Source organism: Harpia harpyja, chromosome 5 (genome assembly GCF_026419915.1).
Source record: "Harpia harpyja isolate bHarHar1 chromosome 5, bHarHar1 primary haplotype, whole genome shotgun sequence".
Classification (NCBI taxonomy): domain Eukaryota; kingdom Metazoa; phylum Chordata; class Aves; order Accipitriformes; family Accipitridae; genus Harpia; species Harpia harpyja.
In genome coordinates, this window is record NC_068944.1 from 39145494 (window position 1) to 39165338 (window position 19845).

A 19845-nucleotide genomic window follows, 5' to 3' on the forward strand; every position below is an offset into this window, starting at 1 on the left:
CACTGGGTTGGATGTATTTATTCACGCTGCAATTTCATCTCTGAGCAACATGCTAATATGTCCAGCCTGGTTTTCAGATAAAATGACAGTAGTGCCCACAAATAATTAGACCAATTCTTGCGTGCTATATTTTATTTATGCCATTGGAATAAAATGTAAATATATCCTCAGGATTAGGTATTTTTAACAAAGAATCGGGTTAAGAAAAGGCCTCATAGTCCCAGGGTCCTTTTCACAGTAGGCTCCAAAAAATGTACCTCATTATAAAATACACCTTCCCAAGGAATCACAAGACATGAGAAATCAAAGAAGAATTCCTAAAAGCAAAAGCTCTCCAGCAGAAAATCAATTTCAACTACTTTCACCTTGCCCCAGGGAAAGCAGCAGAGACACTAAAAGTGGGGTGTGGGAAATGTCTCATACATCTTCCTGGAACTGTGCAAGGCAGACCTCCAGACGGGAGCTTTTCTTTCCAAGACAGCTCTGCTCTAATTAGGGACTTTTGCAAAATTGGTATCTTGCAGTTCCAAACAGTATCTGGATGATTCCCATATCAAATTTCTTTGGTTTAAAAAAAAAAATTTGTCCTTGTCCTTGTTCTAATTGACAGCCTTACAAATGCAGGTGGACTGAGGGATGAAGGTCAAATTGAGCTTAATGTGCTTAATAGGGCAAGGAACAAAAATGAGCAGAAAGTTACACAAAAAAAAATGTTCTTTGGTGGTTGTTTTTTTTCCTGGCCATCATGTTGCCTTTTCAAGGGTCTTTGTGCATTTTTGGGTGTACCTTCAGTATGAAAAGAAAGCAATTGCCTTTAAATAAAACTGTTATATGAGGGGCTTTTCTGTAGCAATCTACTGACATACCAGACAGAATCTAGCTTATGGAGTCAACAATCTATGTTGGGTGGACATAAAACTCATTTTCTATATAGGAAATAACATCTTTTTCCTTAGCCAACCTTTGCCAGAGGCAGTCTGCCAGTTTAAACCTCTGGCTGGTTCCTATAATTCTCAGCATTCAGACCATTCTGGGTAATGTGGTATCATTAAGGCTGGCCAACATGTTCTAAAAAAACCACGTTCCCCCTTGGAAATGAAGTCCGACTGACATTTCTCACTGAAGGTTGTGATTAATATAATCCGTGCTTTCCAGTGAGAAGGCAAAACAATTCTTCTTTTTCGGGTCAGTATAAATCTGTGTGTCTTAAAGTTATTCCCCTGCTTCTCATCTCTCATTTCTTTACTATCCTTTCCTTCAGACTGACTGTGTCTTCTACATTGACCTATGCTCCTATTGTACAACCTGGGACAGCTGTGGCAGCTCAGCCCCAAAGAGCAAAGGAGTCCAGAACTCCTCCCTTAGAGATACAGCTTGTGGGATGGCAGCCAGCTTGACAAATACAGAATTAAAAAAAAAAAAGCAAATATGGAACATTCCAATATTTCTTAGTTGTTGGGTTTTTGTTGGGTTGGGTTTTTTTTTAGAATATTCTGTGAAAGGTTTCAAATCCTCAGATTTTCATTCCCATGTGGGAGGAAAGCAACCGAATATGTGAATTTTGCATAAGATGGGCATTTTTGCCTCTGGTCTGCTCTAAAACCCAATTTTAGATTATCACAGGGTAGAAAAACACTTTGGGCTTCACACATGTTGGTCAATGTTTTATCTAGGTGGGCTCAGACTCTCTGCAGCTGTTTCTCAGCACAGCCCGGTTGAAGTCACTGCAACCCACAGCACTGCAGTAGTTTATATCAGTCAGAGCTGCATCCCTAAACTCTAATGAATATTCCAGCAGCAATGGAAATACAGTCATCTTTATCGTGAATGAACACCTCAACAGAGCATGTGCCATCCTTTAAAAGCTCAGCTCATAGTTGATTGGGATTTAAAATGGGATCACCTGTTATGTTACACTGCTCGGCCTCCTGCATGCTGACCTGCCCACCCACTAGTCTTGCACAGAGCATCCAATATTGAGATTTGTAATGATTTCAGGTCAACTGACGCGTCTGAGGTGTAAGTGGCTTATACTACTGTATAGCAAAAGAAAAAAGTGTCACTTAATGCCTGTGGCCACTCACAAACATTACCAGAGTATGGTTTAAGATGACTGCTGGGGCAATCCATGGCCAGTGCTAAAGAGCATAGAGAGTCCTGCCAATCTGCTCTGGGTGGTAGGAGGTGGTGGGACGCCTACATAGTGCTAAATCTGGGGAAAAAATTGACCTTGAAGCAGCACAGAAGCTATACCGAGCAGGTGTATAAGGGGATTTTCCATATCATCTCACAAAACCACCCCATATCCTCACCAGCTGTGCTCAATCTCTGATGCTCTGGAGGAAGGTGAGAGAAAGCCCCAGGACAGCCCGTGCTAATTGTGGGGGGAATGAACTTGCCTGAGTCCCAAAGCCAAAGCCCTGAAGGAAGAGACCTGATTATGCTCTGTCTGTACATGCTGAGCTGTAGCAGTTAGGAGCGCAGGCAGGATGAGGATGGCTTCATCAGAATCTCCCTCCACAGGGGAGAGACAGGCACCTCTCCTCTTGCTGGAAGCATATTTGCCCACAGGAGCAGTGCTCGTCCCACTATTTATGCAATGAGAAAAAATCCTAGGCTCTTTCCTGACTGACTGACATTTGTTAGATGAGAGCGTAGGTGCAAAATACCCATCACAATATACAATAACCTTTAAAGACACGCCAGCAACCTCCTCTTTTATTAAGTGTGCTGCGCTGGCTGAGCGGAGTAGGACGCTATTGCAAACACCTCCCTGGCGGGACGCTACCTGCATGCTAATGCCGAGGGTGTTTGTGCACAGCCTGGCAGCGAGCGCTGGGCTCCGGCAGTTTCCATGGTGCCGTCATGGTGCGCTCTCCCTACACCCTCACTTATCAGCATTTCCCACCCATCCTCCTTCCCATAATATGCTGCTTGCTCACCCTGAAAGGTCAGCCATTGTAATGATGATTTTAGCAGGGGGGAGGCAGGGAGGCCGAAGGGTGAAAAGGTGAGCTGTGTGCAGCAATGTGCGTGGGAACCAGGGGCTTGTCTTAATCTGTACAATGAGAAATTAGAAAGCTTCCCCTCAAGAGAGCGGTGCTCATCAACCCCCTCTCACTTCCCATCCCAGCCAAGTCAGATGCCCTGATGGAGTTAAAAAATGTTCAGGCAAAGTGGCTGGAGAGCCTACTTTAAATCATCAGCAATTGATGCGTTAGTGCGTGGAGGGGAGAAGGGACTGCGTCTGCTAACAGAGGAAACCGATGCAAACGTTTCCAGGCATCTTTTTTTTTCCATCTCCCTCCTGCCCCCTCCCCGCAAGCCCAGTGCTCGTTTGCAGATGGAAAAAGGCAGACTTCTTCCTCTGACTTTCATCCTATTGACTGCCGGACTAAAGCACTGCATCTATTAACTGCCCTCCTTTTCTTTCTTTCTGTAGGACAGCTTTCCTGCCCGTTTTGGAGGAGTCCATTTTGTCAACCAGCCCTGGTACATCCATGCCCTGTACACGCTAATCAAACCGTTCCTCAAAGACAAGACAAGGAAAAGGGTAATTAGATGGGGCCGGGGGGGATAGGAAGCTGCAGAGCTAGAGTAGCTGAGTAGCTGCCTGCTTTCTTTTCTTCCTTCTTTTGCTCTCTGCATTTTTCATACGGCCTCAGAGAATTGCTGCTGTTATTAAAACTTAGAGTTTGCAATGGTCTGGATTGAATCAATAACTCAGCCAGGGACCAGAAAGCTGTTATCACTAACAAAGTGTAGATACATTTTAATGGGACATGCTTAGACATAGAGAGAATTGGCAATGTATGTGGAGGGATTATCAGGCCTGGCTGAGGTCACCTGCAATGAGGGAAACTTCAGCTCAACTCTTTTTGTGGGAGTAAAATTCCCTATTTCATTCCTTCAGCAAGTTGACCGTTTTCACATGGTGGTAACTCACTTGTTTCCACAAAAAATGCCCATGCCTGAAGGCTGTTTGCTCACACTGCAGAAGAGGTAGGTCTTCCCCACTGAAACCCATGTGAACTGTGGTCCTGCAGTCATCTTAGTCATTTGTTGGCTGCAGTCTATCAAACAACCACTGGATCATCCCTCAGGAGGCCCCAGAGCCCGCCCTGCGGTGTGTCTGACCAGACAGGCCAAGGGTAGTACCAGCCTGAAAGCAAAGAGGGATTAGAGAGACAAATGTTGCTGAAGCAGCGCGAAGTGGTGACCCAGTGTGGTACACCCCCAGGAAATGTCAGTCGTGGGGCGCAGGGCTGCATTGCCCTCTCAGATGCTGAGGACCTGCTCTTCACATCTTCTTTCAGTAAGCTCCACTATCTCCCTTTTCTTCTCACTGCTCTTTGTACAAGCCTCTATCCTCTTACAGTAGCAACAATCAGTCATTACTCCTGACTTCCACTTTCCCTGATCTGGTACTTAAGAAAGTGGAAGTGTTATGTGCCGAAAGCAAGAAAATTGGGGTTTTCAGAAGTGTTTATAGTGCCAGCCTAATTCATCAGCTGCACTCCCCAAAGCTAATTCCCCCCTCCTCCTGCCTGCCTGAGCCAGCCCCGAGCACTTCAGAAATTCCCACCTGAAACTGCAGCATCAACTAATGATGCTCCACACCTCATTAGTGCTGTTATTATTGTACTTAATGAAGTAAGGAATCGATGATGACTTTGAACTTTTTTCTTCTTTGTTAAAGATCTTTCTTCATGGTAACAACCTGAACAGCCTTCACCAGCTAATACACCCTGAATGCCTGCCCTCTGAATTTGGGGGGACTCTTCCTCCGTACGACATGGGGACATGGGCTCGAACGTTACTTGGTCCTGACTACAGCGATGAGAACGAGTACACCCACACCTCCTACAACGCCATGCACGTGAAGCATGCGTCCTCCAACTTGGAGCGGGAGGCCTCACCCAAACCCATGAAAAGGTCAGTACTGCCTTTGAAATCATCTCTTATTTGGCTCTCTGAACAGGTTTGACATAAATCTAGCAGGAAGGGCTCATCTGGCTTGGAGAGAGGCTGTAATTTGGCAAATGTTGACGGTAAGAAGCACTTCACCCTGGACTGTGTTCATGGCATGGTGGCAGAAAGGAAGCCTCTCTGTGGAACCATAATTACTTGTCTGATTACTGTGCACAAAAACGAGGGGAAATTAATGAGCTCCTGCACAGAGCATTACAGAAAGTCTGTAGATGTGAGATGCTCTTCTTTACAGCGTAGTGCGGCCAGCAGCACCACTTCAGTGCCGGTCCCTATTATTTGCTGCCGCTTTGCTGCTGCTGACCCCCGTTGTTAACAACGGTTTTAACCTCCTTGGAAATGCGGCTTTTGTACGATGAACACCACTGCCCTCTAAAGGGAAAATGGGTTAGTCTTCTCCCGCTCCTTCTGCTCCCGCTTTCTCCCTCCAGCCCTGCTAAGGCAGCAGAGCTGCTCTTTTAAGATCTCTGATTTTAGATCTAGTGGTTGCTCATTCAGCTCTGCACGCTTAAAATTGCACCTCTCGAGAGTATCACCCTCAGTAATTTGCACTGGTTGCGGGGATGGGGGCTGGAGGGTTGGATACCTGGCACCGGTTTGTGGGTGGTACGGCGGAGCCAACACCAGCTGCAGGGAGCGATGGCCGGGTTGGCTCCCCTGCAGGAGTGTAACACCTCCACTCGCTGCCTCACCCTCCGCACCCTGCTCCGCAAAACTGCTTTCCATGCAGATCGCAGTGATGCTTTCACTCGCTGCTGCCACTTGATGAGTGCAGTGCTCACAGACACGGCATCAGTCAGTGTGACAGGGAGCAGCCATCATTTTGTCACAGCAAAATCAAAGCTGACAACACAGACAAGCCATAATGTCATGCAATTAATTTTAAGTCTTTCATCTTCAGAGGAAAAAGAAATGCATTCTTGATTCATGGCTCCCTCCCAGATCAGAGGGATGCCACGCTGCTGCAGCTACCAACTGAGGCCTCGTGCTGAAAACACTCACACTTATAAGTGACGTTAAGTGCTGTGAGTCCCAAACTCACAGGGTCACAAGACCGCAGGGCTATGACCCTTTGCAGGGTTGCAGCCACCGCATCAAGAGGGGTGGCCGTCTGCGTAGTCAGCAGTTCTCACTACTGAGCGCCAGCCAAGACTGGGAGCCAGGATGAGTTTACAGAGCCAGTCCCAGAAAGCTGATCTTAAAATATTTTTTTTTTTATAATATTAGCAATGGAACTCAACGAAAGATTTTAGAAAGATGCTAACTAAATATTCCATTATTATTAAAACATATTCTAAGAGTGTACAATTTATGTAGCTTTACAGAAAGAAATCTCCAGTTTTTAAAGCTCCGAAGTGTTAAGAGCTGTTCACAGGTAAATGTTTGCTGAGGATCAGATCCTCGGCTGCAAAGAAGGGAGGGTCTTATCGTGCCCTCAGGGGAGAACCTCAGCTTGAAAATGAGTTCAGTGCCAGAAAACCCTGCCTCGAGGCAAAGCCTTCTTTTATAATCTGTTCACTAATACAAAAGTGCATTAATACAAATATGGTGAGTGGATGAATCTAATTTGTCATGTTGCCTCTGGGCAAACTAGATCCAACTTTTAGCCTAATTTTGTTACTCGGCAGTTAAGTGAACCATCTGATCTTGTACTCCATGGTCATTACTAAGTGTTAGAGGTGAAAAGTTCACTGCTTCAACGGATTTTCTCCTATGAGTGCTTGCTTTGATTCTTCTTCCCCTGAAATGAGGTTTTGGCCTAACTTGAGGTAAAAGCCTATGCTTAGGAAGCATAATTGTGTGCTTTATTAGATTTATTAGACCAGATTTATATCTGAGGCCTATTAAAAGGTCTACAGACTTCTACCAGCATTATCTGTCTTTATATATTCCCCCTCCTTGCTTCTTTAGGTTCATACATCTCTAACACAACGAAAGTCTCAGGCCATGGCTGAGATTCCTGGATACTCCAGGGAGGTTTACACTAGGCATAGGTGATCTCCTAGCATTAGTCTTCATCTTAAATGCAATTCACTCACAATTGCCCTATCATTGTTTCCCTTAGTAAAGCAATTTTGCAGTTTCATTAAAAATCTCTCCCCTCCTACTCCACTCACAACGTACAAATCTTTAAACTCTAGAGTAAACATGGTAATTTCGTAAGCGTTTCTATGCTGAAAAGTTGGGTTTAACAAAAAAAGGTGGCTGACCTTTTCTTTAGCACTAATGTTCCTCTGAAAGGGGTAAAATACATGAAGACTGAGCCTTCTTAGGTTTCTGTAATTTAAGGATGAAAAGCCTTGCTGAACAACTATGGATCTTCCCCTCTGACTTCCCAGATATCACTGCAGGTTTACCTGCCCAGTAATTAGCTGCAGGGGAAGGCAGTGCTTATGAGAGGTGGATTTACCCTGGAGGCTGGGGGGACGGTGGTTGTTCCCCCGCCCCGCTCCCAGGAGCACCGTCCTGCTTCGTGACAACTTGCAGGGTTGCAGATTGCCCCTCCTGGCTCTGCGGCCACTTGCTGTAAAGCCATACAAGCACGTCCTCACTAGAGCTTCCACTGGGCCAGTGCTGTGTTAAGGCTTTCTTAATCTTGGAGCTCAATGCTGCTAGAAGAGCTTGGAGTCTTGCACTGTGACCACAGAGAAATGTCCCTGTGAAATGAAGTACCGCCATCCTACACCTAGAGAGAAGCTCACCCTGGGCACAACCTACTCCAAATACAGTGTCTAGCAATTTTAGTAGCAGAGATGATGAGAAATCAAGATAGGAATCATTATAGATCTGGAAGAAAAATGCCAGGAAATGGAATCAGAGAACAACTGACCAACATACTTTTGTAGCTACTTAATCTATGTTAGAAAATGAATGCAGAGGGGGAGAAAGAGGGCACTTTCAAGATGTGCTCGAGACCAAACTGAAGTCATCACCTGAAAATTAAAGTAAGTCTCAAAATGCAGACCAGGAGAAAATGGAGCGCCAGCACTAGTGGGAGAGAGTGAAGCTGGAGCAGGTACGTGCCCGTATGTTGGTTTCACGACTGACAGCAGTGCTTTGGCTTCCATCACCAGGGCGTATAAATTGAAACAAGTTCACCTGAGAATTGTGGGGAGGATGAGGAGAGTGGAGAGCATATTTTCCAGCAAGAAGCTATAGAAGATAGTGGTTTGTTCAGCCTCTCAGAGCAAAGGTTGAAATGGGTATGACCATTCTCTACAAATCCAGCAGGGAATAAAAACTGGGGAGAGAGAACAGGTATTTGAGAAAAAGGACAACTTAGGCATGAGATCAAATGGGCATAAGCTGACCAAAGTATACCTTGCTTGCAAATTAGAGGAGTAGGTTTGCTAGTCATCAGAGGAGTGAGTTACTGAAACAGCTTGTCAATATGACAACCTAACTGATACATGAGTGAAAGGTCTGATATGAGGTGGCTACCAGTGGTCACAGGAGACTAGACTTGTCCTTCACAGTCTCATTAGGTTCCAATTTCTGCTCCTCTTAACAGCAATGGGACCAGAATGTTATCTTCTCCCAGGGGTGGTTTTTCCCGGTAACCTGAAATTGCACAAAATTTGTTCTCAAAAAAGAGTCTTTGTTTACTTTAGGGAATGGAGGCATTGTAGACGGGGAAAGGATTGAAAATCCCCTTAGAAAAAAAACTGCCACTGACTCTAGTTAACAACAGGATCTTGAAAATCTTGAGATTTGACAAGTTTCTATAACATGGAAAATCTTTAATCAAAACCATTGCAATTGTCATTTTTCCACCAGCGGCCACACGAAGCCCCACTGGGGCAAAATCAAAACAGTGGAAATTATACTCCCATCTGCAGTATTATCTCCCACCCTGGGAAAAAATCTCAGAACCCAAGTGCTGTATGAACAGATGGGAAACAAAGCAAAACAGCTGATGGCTCCACATAACAAGTCTTAATGGCCAGGGAAGGAAAAAAAAAAGCAACAATAACAAAAATCCATTCAGAATATATCTGTTTATTAAGCTTCAGCTCAGTGAAGTTTGAAATGGGCAAGGTAATAAACATGCAAACCAGCATTAATACAGTAATAGCAAAGTCAGTTCAATCGGAGAGCTCGGCCGCATTCATTTGATAATCCTGGGAGCAGCAATGGCAACAGACACTTCCGCTGTCTTGGGCCACCTCTTCTGAATGGTCTGCATCCACACAGGGAGCCTGTCACTTACGAGCTATGGGATTTGAGAGCAATGTGAACAGTGTGAAAATTCAGAGCACAGGGAAGAAAATCACCTCCCTTTCAATCACCTCCCTTTTGTGGCCAAACCTTCTGTGAGCCCTGATGGTCAGAAAGGGGCCTTGGGTTGCTTTAGTCAACAGGGAGCTAACACAAAAGCAAAGCATTTGCCTGAGGCACTCATGCTGGCTTTTGCTGATGAGCTGTTGTTTTTGGGAACAGCTGGAGGTTTTATCCGGGTGTGCAGCGTAATGAATAGTTATGGTGGATGGTTAAGCCTAGCAGTTAGAGTCAGAGACTGCTCTCAACATATCGCTGTGCCAATAGGGCATAGCCTTCTGGCCAGCCACAGTGGGAGAAGCATGCCTGTAGCTATTTGGGTACCTAACAACAGTGAGCGAACATCGCCAACTGGAGGGACGGATTCAGTGACTGGGGAAGACGTGAAGGAGCTCGGTTCTTTGAAGAGTTTCCCTTTCCCCAGCGTCACCCTGCTCTTACACGTGGGTCCGGCAGCAGCAAGTAACCTGCAGTAGCACATTGCCTCCCTGTGACTTGCTTTTCTTTACGAGATCTGTTTTTCTGCAGCCGCATCTGGGTCACTTCTTGATGTCTGAACTCGATCTTCAGTCCAAGTGACAAAGACTGTTCTCTGCCTTTGCTTGTTCCAAGCACAGCCTGGGAGCTGAATGTTCCTTCTCTGCCCTCCCAGGCATCAAAAGAGCCCTTGCTTTTAACCTGCTGCTAGTGCAAACAGGTCTAAAACCAATTTAAAATTGCCCTGCAGAGAAAGGAAATTTTACCTGACAGCTACATATATATTCTGGCCAAACAACCTGTGCTGTTTAATCAAATTTATTTAGTCAAAGTTTAATTAAGGATAACTTTAATCAAATTTGGTGTTAAAAATTATTCTTAGGATAACATGGATTGCAAGAACACTACCATCACCAAGTCAAGCTCATTAGAGACTCAGGAAATTCAGAGTTAGGATAAAACTTTAAAGTAAAACTTTTATATTAGAGCCAAACATGCTAATTGTGAAAATGTACGATTCATGCATCAAGACAGCATTAACTTTTCCTGCTGTGAAGTAGAAACTTGAGCACCTAAAGATGCAATGACCTGCCTAGTGGTTCATCAAAAGCTCCCATATTAGGCATTTTGAAAATGCAGCAAAAAAACCTGTTGGAATGTGTTGCCCCACGTTTTTGAGTCAGAGCATGTGGATTTTTATGTCCTAGATTAGAGGGAAAGGATTTTAAAGTACAGATTAGGGTTTGCCATTATTGCCTCCTGATGTGTGTGTTTTCAAAAGGACTGATCTTCAGATGAATTTGTTGCTGAGACTAATTGTTGGTTCTCAGAAATGGGATCCTGCTCCCAGAAAGAAGGGTGTCACAACTGGTATACACTAATGCTGACTGGAACAGTTTTAGATCCAAAAGGGGCCATTCGTGGGGGTGACATATGTAAGGTTTTTATTTATTCAGACTGGTTCCTCTGTATGCCCAGCTGGGCTGTGCAAGGCAGACCTTTCTAGTTGTTATCCTTGGTGTGACCTTAATGTTCCTTCACCATATGTTTCTGCTTTTATGGGTCATGTTTTATGCCGGTTCACAGTCAGCACCAATTTACTGCAGAAGTAGTAAAATACCAGCAAATAAAAATCAGTACGAAAATGTGTGAAAACTTCTCACTGCCCATGGATGGCACCTGGGTTGCTCTGCTTGTACCTGGGGTGCATTTCCACATGTGTTGGGGGAAAAGGAAAACAGTCCTTGTAAGCTTTCAGTTAAAATAGCTCTATAAAATGTAAGACCTATGGTGCAAGGCTTATGTTCACTATTCTATTATGAATTATTTCAAACAACGGAGAATTTCTGAATGCTTCTGCAGAAATGCTTCCTCCATACACAGGTTACGAACAAGACACCTCTTGACAGTAAAGCAGATGTCCCAGAGAGATGCATCACATAATATATGCATTATCTAGTAACATAGATTATTAGCTGTTGAACAGTTTTATAGCTTTTAACCGGAATTCTGCTAATACATCAGAGAGAAATGGAAAGGAGCCGGTGGATCTGGCACATTAGCAGGTCCCAGGGAGGCTGCAGGGGAGACGGTGCAGAATATCCTCAGGAGCCAGGAGGGAGAGAAGCTGAGGAGGAGATCAGAGTCACAAAGCCCTGGCTGAACAGGAGGGACGGGTAGCTTGGTGCTGGGGGTCCCCTGGGACAAGGCAGGAAATCAGTTGCTCTCTGAGGGCATCGACAGCATGGGTTTCATCTGTTTACGGCACTCAATTACCAGTGACCAGTGCACGGGTGCACAAACACAGGGGGGAGGTGGGAATGGCAGAACCAGTGCTGTTCAGACTGCCTACAATATTGCATTGTAAATTATGTCTTCAGCTAGCTATAAATTTGCCAAAAATTTAGTAGTTTAGATTAGAGACATGACACTTAATAAAACAAATGGTTTTATACTGCTTATGTCTTTTGCTGCCCTGTGAAAAGTCCACCTACATCTGGCTGAGTTACAAGCCTTTGAAAAGGCAATTCACACATGTTCTGGAGAAACATATTTAATTTTAGCATTTAATGACCCTAAGGATTGCCTCATGCTTTAACTTGGCCTCCCAGAGTAAATAAACTTGTTCAGCTCCGGTTGGTGGTTCAACGCCCACAATGTGCATCTCCTGTCTAGGCCATGGGGTGCAGAGGGCTTTTGTAATTACAACTTTTACTTGTGATCACAACTTTCCCTGCACTAGGCCAGGCTGCAGCAAGACATGGAGCTAGGATTTGGAAGACTGACACCCCATGCTCTCGGGGCTGCATCCTCCCCTCTGTTGGCGGGAGAATTGGAGAGATGAGGATTTAGCAGTGAACCCAGCTGGAATAGTGAGAACTTGCGTCACTGGGATGGGAGCCACAAGGCAGACTGAAAGATGAGGCAGGCGTAAAGGACTGGAAGCAGCTGGGCTAGGAAGCACACTTGATGGGCAAGCAAATGGCGATGGTTAGGGCAAGGGCTGATGGGGACCAGGAATCATCCTTTGGTTAAGCCTGTTGGATGTAGACCTGGAGAAATGGATCCTGCTCTCCCTCTCTCCCGGAGCCCCTGTGTCGGCCTGACAAGTCTCTTAAACCAAACTTCACACAGATGGTGAGATTGCACATTGCTTATTTTCAGCCTGCCAAGCTATAGACTCTGGAGTCTAATTTCCAGAAATACTCAGCGCTCACCTGCAACAGAAATCAATGGGACATGTGCTTTGAACACACAAGCTGCCATGTAATGCTGAGCGCTCTGCAAAATCAGACCCTTGGTACTGGGAAATGGGCACACCACATTAGAGGTGTACTTGGACCCTAATCTCACTGCACTTCAGCTCTCCACATGGAAAATGGAAATAAAAAAACCCCTCACAGTTATGCTATGGCAGTAAATGAATTAGCATTTAAGGCACACAAGTACTGTGTTGATGAACTCCACAGAAAAGCTCAGGAGGGAATTAACAAAGGTTATCTTCAGAGCAGGCTTGGAATAATATGCAGGAAACGTGTCACAGAGCCACATGCTGAACCGCTAGAAGAAAGCAAAATAAATAGCAACTAACTAGCTCGACACTGTCTACCCTGAGCACTGAGGGAGGAAAGAGCCCTCCGAGAAAGAACAGTGCGTGCTCCTGGGGCTGGGGTGCAATGTGGGAGTCACAACGCCTCCACACACCCGGCCAAGTGACTGCTGCTCCCACAACCTACATTTTGGCTTTTCCCGCTGTGGCGATGCTTGACTTTCCAGCCTAAATAGTACATCTGCAGGGTTGCTTTCACACTGCAGTGCTGTTCTTGTTAAGAATGGGAAACTTCTAATGTAGGATGGGGGAGTAGGAAGACTGACACCCTTTGCTCTCAGGGCTCCATCTTCCCTGTTATTGCCACACAGAAGTGAAGATGTTATGATTCAGTGGTAAATCAATCTGGTTGAGATATTGGGAACTGGAGTCACTGGAATGGGAGCAAAAAAGGCAGACTGAAAGATGAGGCAGGCATAAAGGACCAGAGTATCTGAGCAAGGGGACTGGAAGCTGTTGGGCTAGAAAGAACGCTTTTGGTGGGCAAGGAAATGGGGATGAACAGGAAAAGCATGAATGGTGATGACAAGTGCACATGTGTGTGTGTGAATGTGCATGTAATATTCATAAAGTGAGAGAAGAAAATTTTCTTCATTACTTGGCCTGAATTTCTTTTGTTCGGACATCATAATTCTGCAAACTTTTTAGCAGCTTTTGCCGAATCTGCTGTAAATTGGTGTTGACTGCTGCTGCAGTGTTGTCTTTATTTGGCCCCATTACTAGGCTTACCTTTTCATAGGTAACATATTGCACCCCAAGGGATTGAAGGTCTTCCAGGAACTCCTGTCTGAAGCAGATGCTCCTATTCTTTCTATGTGAAAAAAAAAAAAAACATGTGGAGGAGTCAGTCTATAGCAGAGAAAGGAAATGGAGAGGACAAGCTCCTACCCATGCCTTTCCCCCATCCTGGACTTGGGATGTGACCGAGGCAAGATCTCGACACACAAAGTCAGAAGCACTTAGGAGAAGGAGATATCAGGCACATCCACACTGATGAAAAAAAGACCAAGGTGTGTACCCTAATTCCAAGGTCGGTAGCACAGACCAACTCCTGCCTGTATTGCTCAGGGATAGCCTCTGCCAGAAGAGTCTGGCTGCATTTGCCCTGCATAGCACCTGGCTCTTGCTCTCCGTGGCCTTAAGGCATAAGACTGTATGTGCTATGCCAAATACTTAAGCATTTCTGTATGTTTTCACAGTTCAGAGTGTCTGCAGTAAGCTGAGAGCTGTGTCATAGCCCACCAGAGAACTGTTCTTACAAGCAAGTGCCAAAGGGTATGCATTGCATCCCCGGGGGTGTGGTGTGGGCTAAGGGATGGGTCAGGACAGGGTGCACAGCTGGCTGGACCATGGTTAGAGCCAAATGCGGCACGGTCTCACCTCTACCGCTCTTTGGTGCAGACCCTGCAGTGAGCTGTGCCCAGGGTTTGCAGTGGGGAGAAGCAGCTGGGGCCAGCTGTTGGGAAAGGAGGGGCATGGAGAGAGCTGGCGGGCACAGGGAGGACGAGGTGTCTCATGCTGGGGTTCACTCTACAGCAGTCGCCTCTTTAGCGGTGTAAATGCACTCACAGAGACTTCTTCCCACATGCAGTTAAGCACAGATGTGGGCTATGGTCACCCCTGGCTTTGACGTGCCAAGGCACTACTCAGAGACCTCTCCCTAGGGTGTGTTAACCATCAGGGAGAGAGATGGTCACTGCTGCCATGGTGGCCACAAAGCCAGCTCCTGTTTGGGAAGCACAGCAGCTTGTCACCGTTGTCCTGTGGGCTAAGCACTGGGCTGGCAATAAGGTTAAGCCAGAGTTTTCGCGCTGCTTTGCCCCCTGACTCACCACGTGGGTGGATCACTTAACCAGCTCAGCCGTGCCCCTAGACGCGGATGCTGCTTCATCTCTCTGAAATGCTGTGGTCGGTGTATCAAAGCTGCCCCTCCGGGCAGGTCTCTGAGGCACACCGCTGTGCTGTCTTAATGCAGAGCTGTAAGCCAATGCAAGTGCACAAGCTGCGGAGTTGCATTAGCAAGAGATTTCAGGAGGGCTTATTAGCCTGGGCAGAGAGCCACACTTCACGGCTTCTGCGCTGGAGCTGTGCACCGGCTGAGCAGAGCTTGCCTACATCTGCCTGCACCACCTGCGGGAGCACACATGTCTTTCAAGATGCCTTGCCCATGCATTTCATTTTCAAGTGCTTTCAATAATAAAGGAGTACCTTTTACCACAATTACTTCACACCTTCACATCTGCATTGTTTCTGTAATACCGGGGGAAAAATCCTTGGTTTTCCCACCTGATGAAGGCATACTCTTGAGGTGTGTTGCAGAGCACACTCTGGGGTGCTGCACCCTCCTCTGCACTCTGATGGGGAGGGAGGAGGGCAGAGAAAGAAATGCCCCTGAGACCTTGTCAATACAAAAATTCATGGGTGTGATTTTAAAAAAATGCTTATTATGTTCTGTAAAGGGAATGAATAATTGGGAGATGAACAGCCCTGAGGTGCTGGTGAAATGGGAAGGGAATTAGAGGAAAATGAGCAGATGGGAGGTGAGAGAGAGATGAATAGATACACATGATGTGATCTGATTGATTGGCTGCAGTGTGTCACTCTGAGAGCTTGAAGCCTCCTGCACTTGAGTGAAAAAAACATGCCACCCTCCTCCTTCCTCCACAAAACCACCCAAAGGAAGCCCAGCACAAATGTAGTATATCGTCGCTCCTGTGGGCTGCAGCACATCAGCATTGCTGTGATGAAAAGCATAAAATGAGGGATCAGAGAACTGAAAGATGTCTTTTAAGGCAAGCGTGCTATGATACGCTGGCAGTTACTGTTAGCTCAGGGCAGGATTTGGGTGTTTTATTTTTTATGGGAAACAAAACTGATACCCAGCAGACATCAATTCCTGTGAGCTGATTCACTCCAGCTGTACTCTGACAAAAGCCTCCTGAAAACAGTGCAGCTAGAAGGCCTGCATCCGGCCTTACGTGTTTTTTGACTGAATTTGAGATAGTTGCATTAAAATGACCACACACATAAAGCCATCTGCTCTCTTAGATACTGATGTACATACCTATGCAGTGCTGTCATCTGAAATATATGGCTGACCTGCTGGAGAAACAGCTGGGTAGTGTTGATTTTCCAGAATTCCAAATATTCTTGCTGAACACTAAAACAGTCATGGGGATTTGATTGACGCTTTAAATGGAGCATACTCAAATGGTACTTAGGCTTCAGAAGTGAGAATGAGAATTAATTTCTCTTTCCATTTTCATTTTGCTCTCCTAAGCAAAGTTACCTAGCCTTGGAAACTACGCTAGGAAAGTCTATGGGCATTGACTTGTCTGTTAATTACTTCAGACTTAGCTCCCAGCCCACGGTGATCACATTGTACTTTACAGGATCTAAGTCTCCCGCATGTATCATGTTAAAGAAAGACAGGCATGGGGTCTGCCAGCTCAGGGCCTTCCACAGTGACCCTATCTGTGTGATGCAAACAATTGTCTACTTGTGTTAGTATTTAACTCGACCAGATCCTCCACACCCAAGCATTTTCCAAACTGGTTACTGAGAATTTTTAGCTGAGAAAGGAGGAAAACCAGAAGGCTTTGAATTCAAATAAACTCATTTATAATTCCAAAGTTGCAGCACACACAGAACATGCCACATTTCAGGAGAGTATTAAAGGTAATATAGTGTGAGGCAGTTGTTGGTATGATATGTAAGAAACGTTGCCTTGCAAATCATGGAACCTGTTCCCCCTGGTGTTAACAGATGAGAACTCATCAGGACAGGGACCTGAACGTAGGTAACCTATGAATCATATGCTATGACCATATGTTTAGAACGGGTCAGATGAATTGCACCCTGAGAATGTCTATTTCTGCCATTTATAGCACAGAGTGGCCATAGATGTCTGATGGTGAGATGAATCACAACACAAGTGACTAAAATGTAGTGATATGAGGAGAAGGCCAATGCAATTACTATTTCCTGCTTAGATGATTAGTTCATACCTGGCCCAGGTCAAAATGACTTAGACATTACAAACTAGTTGCATTCATCCTGCAGAAACAACAGCACAGGTGAGGCTCTGCTGCCTAAGTATAGGCATCTTGTATGATTTTAGGCACTTTGATGTCCTCTTGGCCTCCATCCGTTACTCCAGAAAGACATGAGTCCTCTATAACTCTTCTATAAATCCTGGGTCACAACAGTCAGCCATGGAAGGTTGTCTTGGATACTCTAAGGTGCCTTAAATGGCAGTAGGTATCTACATTTAAGAGCTGAACGTCACCCACGTTGTCGAAGTTGACATTCCAAAGGCATAATGAGCTAGCTTTGAAAGGAAATCATTGTCCTGTCAGGATACAGAAACATGAATTGGGATGGTTCAGACAAGCTGGTATTTCTGTGGGCACAGAATCACAAAAAAGTTGAGGACCTCTGGAGATCTTCTACCCCAGGCCCTGCTTAGAGCAGGGTCAGCTAGAGCAGGTTGCCTAGGACTATGTCCAGATGGATTTTGAATATCTCTGAGCATGAAGACTCCACAATCTCTCTGGGCAACTTGTTCCAGTATTCATGCACTCCCTCAGTAAAAACATTTCTTCTTATATTAAAACAGAATTTCCTGTATTTCAATTTGTGCGCGTTGCCTCTTCTCCTGTCACTGGGTATCGCTGGGAAGAGTCTGGCTTCATGTTCTCTACTCCACCCCATTAGGTATTTGTACACATTGATATGGAAAGGCAGCAAAATAAACATGCTTTTGTCTGGTGCCATGAACTTCTGCTTGCCATAGGGTACTGACAGAACAGCATCCACAGAATTTACAGGGCCAAAGCTTAGACTGAGCTTGCCAAACAAGGCAAGTTCTGTACTGCTCATTTACCATTTTACATCAAAATGGCTTAAACTGTTGTGCAAGAAGGTGTTTTGGTGTTTTTAATGCAAAGATGGTTGCAAATTACAAAGACTAGTCCGGGCAAAGGTACTTTGGTGCCTGACTGCAATTTATTTTTCAATAGGAGATTAAGGTGGAGTTGATACACAAACACCTTTCAAGAACCATGATCAGATTCTAGTTAAAAATGTGAAATGTGATTATAAAGTCCTCTGAAGAAAATGTTAATGCAGGTAGCAGTACGTTTAAAACAGAAACTAGCCTTAGTCCTAGGTTCAATACTAGAGTCAGCATATAACCCCCCCTAAATATTGTGTAAACTTGCACATACCTAGAATATGACTGCTTTCCTTGAACTAAGTGTGTTAGATGCACAAAAGCAAGATGAAAACAACATATAAGGTGCATTCTTTCAAATAGTATTTGTCTTACATTAATTTCTACAGCCGCAAAATGTAGTTACTGGTCAGTTGAAAATGCTTTCTGCAAGAGTGGCCTATTGTAAATCATCTTTTCTCTGTCTTTAAATAAAGTATAGCAATAGAATACATATTCCAGGATGTTCTAGGCCAGTAAAATGTATCTCCCACGCTGAGTTACTATATTAGATTGTGAGCTGCATTGATATATATTGCCAAAATGCTTTTCTGAGCATTTTTAATATTTACCATAAATGAAGAATACGGAAAAGGTATTTTAGAATCTTGTTGAGAATTGAGTAATTTTCTTTTTTTCCTACTTAAAATTGAAGTTAAAAACAAAACTGGAAACATTTTTCAGCAAACAAACTGATGCATTTGGAAAATGGAAATCCAAACACAACAGCAAGTCCTTCATTGTGGTGTCTTAGAAAATAGTGATGATTGTTCAAATCATTACTGTGCCCTTCAGATAGATGTCTGAGCTGCTTATTTTAGGATAGGGGGCTAAGCAGCTTCTAGCAGAAAAGGAAAAGAGATTGTTACTGCAGAGCTTGGCAGATACTAAAATCTCAGTTGTATCCCTCTTCATGTTATTCAGAAGGGCTGGGCACAGAATTTGAATTATTTGGCATCTTGAATTTGGAGGTCAGATGGGCTGCAATGCATTTACTCTATGCTCCAGCTATTTTGGATCAGTGTGAAGAGGAGCAGCGTGGTACCTGCATACAGAGTTTGGGATTATGTTGCTCCCAACCTGCCATGCATATGAGTACCAGTAAAGGGGGGAAACTGGTATCTTGCTGTTACAGATGCAAGAATATTTTCTTGTGTAATAACATGAGAGCAGAGATAATCAGCAGTGATCACAAAAGGCACAAAAGGCAAAATTGCAAGATTTTTCACATTTGGCTTAGAGCAGAAACTTTCTATATGCTGGCAAACGCTGCAATGGATCTGCAACTTTTTTTATTCATTGTAGGGCAGTGGGTCAGACAGAAACCATACATTGGTGACGAGTATTAATCAAGTACTATTCTAGTAGTCCAGAAAAGAAAATAAAAACCTGTTGAAGTTGTGATTTGAATCCATTCTGTATCAGTTTCAAAGCCACGTGATTAGTTTTTGCTGTTACATACTAGAAATATGTAAATTGTCATTTTGCATAATCTCCTGAATCAGCTGCTTTTCTATATTAAAGTGCAGTCATAAACATTATGCATGTCACATTACTGTAAAAAATACACAGTGAAAATGTTTGGGCAAACATATTTTCTTTGAAAATTTTGGCATAAAATCTTTCCATTGAGCATCCAGTTTTTGTTATCTCTCTTTGGAGATTTTTTATTTAATGAAAATTTTTTATTATGCTTTAATGAAAGCTCCAGGCATAAGAATAGGAAAAATAATCATAGAAGTTATTCACAGTCATGGTATTCAGTCCTGATCAAGTGCTGCAGTACCAAAGGATGCAATTTATTAATGATTCTTATCAAAAGAGAGGTGATATCTAATCTCATTAAATAGCTAAGGCTTAAACTGAGGTTACCATAATGAACAACTGGGAACTACAAACACATCCTGTAGGGAATAAGAACTACCCCTAATTCTAAAAGCTATCCATGAGAAAACTGGCTCTTTAAAATGATACCATGCACTATGCAAATGCCCAGGCT

The 19845-nt window shown here is 44.4% G+C and overlaps 1 protein-coding gene across 3 annotated transcripts in view; it reads left to right on the forward strand.

The window, feature by feature from the left end:
* CLVS1 (clavesin 1) overlaps positions 1-19845 on the forward strand; it is a 109742-nt gene that overhangs the window by 87815 nt on the left and 2082 nt on the right. For 2 of the 3 annotated variants that reach the window (XM_052788341.1, XM_052788340.1), the window contains 2 exons: positions 3443-3553; positions 4700-4935. In XM_052788341.1, the coding sequence (XP_052644301.1) occupies positions 3443-3553; positions 4700-4935 (347 nt within the window). Of the gene's footprint in view, positions 1-3442; positions 3554-4699; positions 4936-9795; positions 17160-19845 lie in introns of those variants that run through there. The other variant, XM_052788342.1, reaches the window with a different exon arrangement.